The 4,723-nt window shown below is 36.1% G+C and overlaps 1 protein-coding gene across 2 annotated transcripts; it reads right to left on the minus strand.

Moving 5' to 3' along the window:
* Window positions 1–1,796: 1,796 nt before the first annotated feature.
* On the minus strand, window positions 1,797–4,223 carry LOC113357423 (protein DEHYDRATION-INDUCED 19 homolog 4-like). 2 transcript variants are annotated; one of them, XM_026600805.1, is made up of 5 exons: window positions 3,922–4,223; window positions 3,680–3,831; window positions 3,146–3,223; window positions 2,544–2,803; window positions 1,797–2,109 (listed from the first exon to the last, which is right to left on the minus strand). In XM_026600805.1, exons 1-5 carry the CDS (start codon window positions 3,980–3,982, stop codon window positions 2,085–2,087), a joined length of 576 nt encoding a protein of 191 aa, XP_026456590.1. In that variant the 5' UTR covers window positions 3,983–4,223; the 3' UTR covers window positions 1,797–2,084. The 2 variants fall into 2 exon arrangements, with proteins under 2 accessions (XP_026456590.1, XP_026456589.1); XM_026600804.1 differs by having other exon boundaries at window positions 1,797–2,138; window positions 3,922–4,221.
* Window positions 4,224–4,723: the final 500 nt, after the last annotated feature.

Genomic DNA, 4,723 nt, shown 5'->3' on the forward strand with positions numbered 1-4,723 from the left:
GATATATTTCTGACTTCCAGGGATACTTCATTCATGGGAAACAAATTCTTGACGGGGTGCTTATTTCGAATGAATGTGTGGACAATAGGTTGAAAGCTAAGAAGCCTGTGATTCTCTGTAAGATTGATATGGAGAAAGATTTTGACAATTTTAATTGGCAATCTCTATCTACAATCTTAAAAAAACATGATTTTGGCGACAAATAGATCTCTTGGATTAGTTGGTGTGTAACTTCTTCGAGTTTGTCTGTACTGGTGAATGGTAGTTGGGTGGAGAATTTCAAACCGAGTAAGGGACATCAAAGAGATTCGTTATCACCTTATTTGTTCTTATTGGTGGTGGAGATTCTCTCTAAGTTGATCAATGATGCAATAGCAAGAGGACAACTATTGGGTTTTCAAGTGGTAGAAAACGAAACAATTATATCTCACCTTCAAGCAGAATAGTGATCTTCTAATGTTGAATGTTGACTCTACTTCCCAATGCAGAAGTCTATGGAAGAACATGATGAAGATGGTACCTACGATTCAGAACATGGTTCAATTTACAGTTAATGACGGTAACAGAATCAGATTCTGGAAGGATAAATGGCTTGATGGGGATTCTTGAAAGACATTTTTCCAGAGGTGTTTAAGGTAGTGAAAGATAAAGATGCCATTGTAGCAGAGATGATTAGAAGTAATGGTTGGAAGTGTGTTTTTAGGAGAGCTTTGAATGCTAATGAACAACTAGAATGGGACCTTCTTAGGAATGATGTTTATGTTCCAAACCTTGTGGAAGGTGGAGATGAGATGTCTATTTTAGAGAATTTTAGCACGACAAAATGCTACGTGACTCTAGCTGGACAGTTGGAGACGTGCGGCTTCTCGAAGCATCTATGGAAGAATAATATTCCACATAAGGTCTTTTTATTATTTGGGCTTCTTTTCATAATTCTCTTCCAACTAGGGATATGTTAAGGCGTAGAGGAGTGGAGATAGAAAGTGATTTGTGTTTTTTCTGTAATATCGATAGAGAAATAACATATCATATGTTCTTGCATTGTCTTTATTCGTTTGTAATTTGGAACTACTTCATTAAAGCTTTTCGGATATCGTGGCCAATACCGAAATCATTACTTGATTTGTTTGAACCTTGGATTACAAATGTTTTGAGAGGTAGAGGTAATTCAGTATGTGGGATTATCCACTATACAATTTGTTGGAGACTGTGAGAAGTAAGAAACGGGAGATTTTTTGGTGCTAGAAAGCAGAAGGCGACTGAGATTATTGATCTTGTTAAACAATTTATAGTTGTATGGTCTTGTAATTTCGATACATTTAAGTTTGTATCTCATAGTCTCATTTGGAGCAATTGGAAGACTTTTATGACTGTGCAACTCCCTTTGCTTTTTGTAAAGGTTTTTGCTTCAGGAAAAAAAAATTGTTAAGTTCACTGTAATGTGAAAACAGTTGTGAGAAAATACGTTTTCATGCAGATCGGAACTTGAGAGTAATGTTTGTTTCGGCATTTTTTTTGTTTTTTATTTTTTTCTTCGGCGGTATTTATGTGTATGAATCTAATGATGGAAAACAGCGCCATCAGTTGTTGTTCCCTTTAATTGGAAACAGCTACATCTAACTCTGTGAGTTACTATGGTCTAAGCCTAGATTTACGAGTTACTCAGCCGCACAATAGGAACAGGTTTTGAAACTTACAAAATTCCAATTAGAATTTAGATTACTTTCTTCAGTTTTTTGTTATTTCACTGTGTACGACTGCAATCTACTTTAAACTCACGAAGTTGAAGAAAGAGATGAGCAAGAACGTGGGAAACAAGTTTGTTTTCACTTCCGTTATACACAACAGTAGCTCTACTAAAACAAATGATAGAGTCTGTTTCAACAACTTGTACCAACATATATATAACTTATACTACATCTTGGGCGATCTATCCAATTGGAGCGTGTAAGCCACTTCAACTCTCCCCTCTCTGCATCTAGATGTCAACATGAACCAATATTATTCATCATACTAGAATTACGCTTCATAAGATGTCATCAAACATCATGGATAGCAACATTCCCTGTACAAACTGAGACCTGCTAGCCTTCTCCTCTTGATCCTTGTCTGAAAGAGGAGGAGATGGTTCAACATTTCTATCATTGCAAGAAGAAACCAGTGTTAGATTTGAGAGAAGATAAAAATCCAGCGGATATTTCTTTGATATCTCTATCAACATATTGGAATACTGGTCTAGGAAAATTTCATGCATTATCTGCACAACTACCAGAATAATGCAACGTGCAAGAACAAGAGAGCTTAAGGAGATCCTCTGACGACGTACACGCAGGCAAAAAATGCAGCTTCATACAAAGCAATCCACAAACACTTTGAATGTGTAAGGGTGGAGGAAATTTTCAGAAGTTCAACATTTAAAACCCATAAAAGCTACAATTGGTGAAGTTTCGAGAAACTTGGCATTGGTAAACTTGGGTATATAGACATAATAACTCATTGAGTAAGTAGGTATAGTACAGGAAAAATATCAAAGAGATTAATACCTTTCCTGCAGGTGCTCATCCGAAGTTTCCTCCACTGTGTTGGATTCATCAGAAGACTGGGAGTTTACACTTGCAGGCTCCTCGATTGTAGGCATATTGTACATAAATGAAGATAACAACGGATCAGGTGCGACACTAGAAACTGAGCCAGACGAACCTCCAAGAAGGGATTGCAAGTTTCCTTCTCGCAGTTCCTTCTTCAATTGAGAGAGAGTTGAAAGAGATCCACCTTTACTTGAGAGTTTTTTCCTGCGCTGAATGTAAGTTCTAGTTAAGAAATACAGATGATTGCACTGATATGCATGTGACAGCCTTTCTAACGAAGAAAACAAGTCATAACACCAAACGGCATTAACATCGGTACATAAAGGGAGTGGTTTGAACATCAAACTCGACCAGTTACAGTTACATAAAGAGAAATGACGATGGTCGACCAAAAAAGAGCAACGTATTTCCCGATCAGCAGGATTGCAATCTTCTTTGATAACTCAAGTTCGATAATTTCAACATAACCAAAAGAATAATCTTCCTTGCGGGAAAGCCAGTTAGTAGCACAGAACATGAGTTAAGTTCTGATTAAGCTAGACATAAAAAAAGGATATCTTAAAGAACTGTCCATGCTGCATTGTTATATGCGCAATCATGTCCATCCCTACCCGCAATCCACAAACTGGGCATTCCTGCAACATTAGAATTTATTAGCATTACCCAACTTAATCAATTCAACTTGACATAAGAAAAAAGATTTCCTTAATTTCATTCCATCTGTCCTAAACGGCTAAATCATACATTTAGGATTTTCATTTTCCGTGTGACTATTAACTGACCAAAGCTCAGTGCTCATTACTTCAAGCTAAACTAGACTCTCTTCACACTCCCAAGCTAAACATGAAACAAATCAATAATCTAAAGACAACCCAAGTTTCCAGCAACTAACCTATTGGAATATACAGATACTTGCTTTCACCTAAATTGGTGTAAAAAATCCTTATTTCACATACAAAATCAGCCCTAAACCCTAAATATACAACCCAATTCTAACATAAAAAACCTAAATTAACATAAAATTAATTCCTGAACTCTATATAAAACCCCCATCTTGTAAACAAACAAAAAAGAAGAAGTAAAAAACATACCCCAGTTTTGGCCTCGACAGGATGCTCATCATCAATATGACAACACAATCCAATAATATCAAAATCTTCAGAACAGAAGGGACATGGGAATTCAGTCATTGGTAGAACCGGTTCATCATCACTATCGTATTCTTCATAAGCATTATACAAATCTACACCACAGCACAGGAAACCCCTCTCATCAAAACAAAGCAATCAAGAACCAAACCCAGAAATAAAAAATTAAGATCATTCATACATACCGTTTCTTGATTGGTAACGTTTTGATGTAGATAAACTATCACTCCATGAATCAGAATCCATATTAATGAATCGGAAAAATTGAATAAAAATCCCTCCTTTACCAAAAAAGATGAATACGTTGATTATTGATACAAACAAGTGATACAATTGAAACCCTAGAAAATATTTGTTGTGAACAGGAGGAGAGTATATACAAAGGCAAGACTTTTCCTTGTTTGTTCCTAAAAAGGAGAAGAAGTGTGAGAAAAAGAAAGAGCAGCGAAATTACTGAGAGATAACCCTCTGACCCTCTCTATGTCTCCCTCTCGTTACCGACCACTAGTTAATTGTTATAAAGGGGACCGAATTTTGTTATCTATCAGAACGGACTATTCAATCACCGTTGACCAAAGTCAAAAATGGTAACCATCATTCCAGTTTTACCCTTACCAACCAGTGACTAAACATTTCCTCATTTATAAAGGGGTATCACATTTCTACGGCGACATCATTTTACATAAAACAAAAAAATCATGACCACTGGATTTTTATATTCCCTCAAAAATTCGGTATCCTTTTGTAAATCGTGAAATATTTTTTTATAAAAAGAGATTCGCAAATCTGACTGTATCCCAATTCAGAAAATCAGTTAAACTGCCATCCACACTTTACAAATTGTTATTTCTAGCTCTCGAACCGTCAAGTCAGAGGTTAAGTTAGTAACAAGGTCCAATTTTCGGAATTTTCCTATATGACATGGGTATTATGGACAAAAAAAATGAACTAACTCAGTAACTTCATGTTTTCTTTTCCCTCTCTTCC

Source organism: Papaver somniferum, chromosome 3 (assembly GCF_003573695.1).
Source record: "Papaver somniferum cultivar HN1 chromosome 3, ASM357369v1, whole genome shotgun sequence".
NCBI lineage: Eukaryota > Viridiplantae > Streptophyta > Magnoliopsida > Ranunculales > Papaveraceae > Papaver > Papaver somniferum.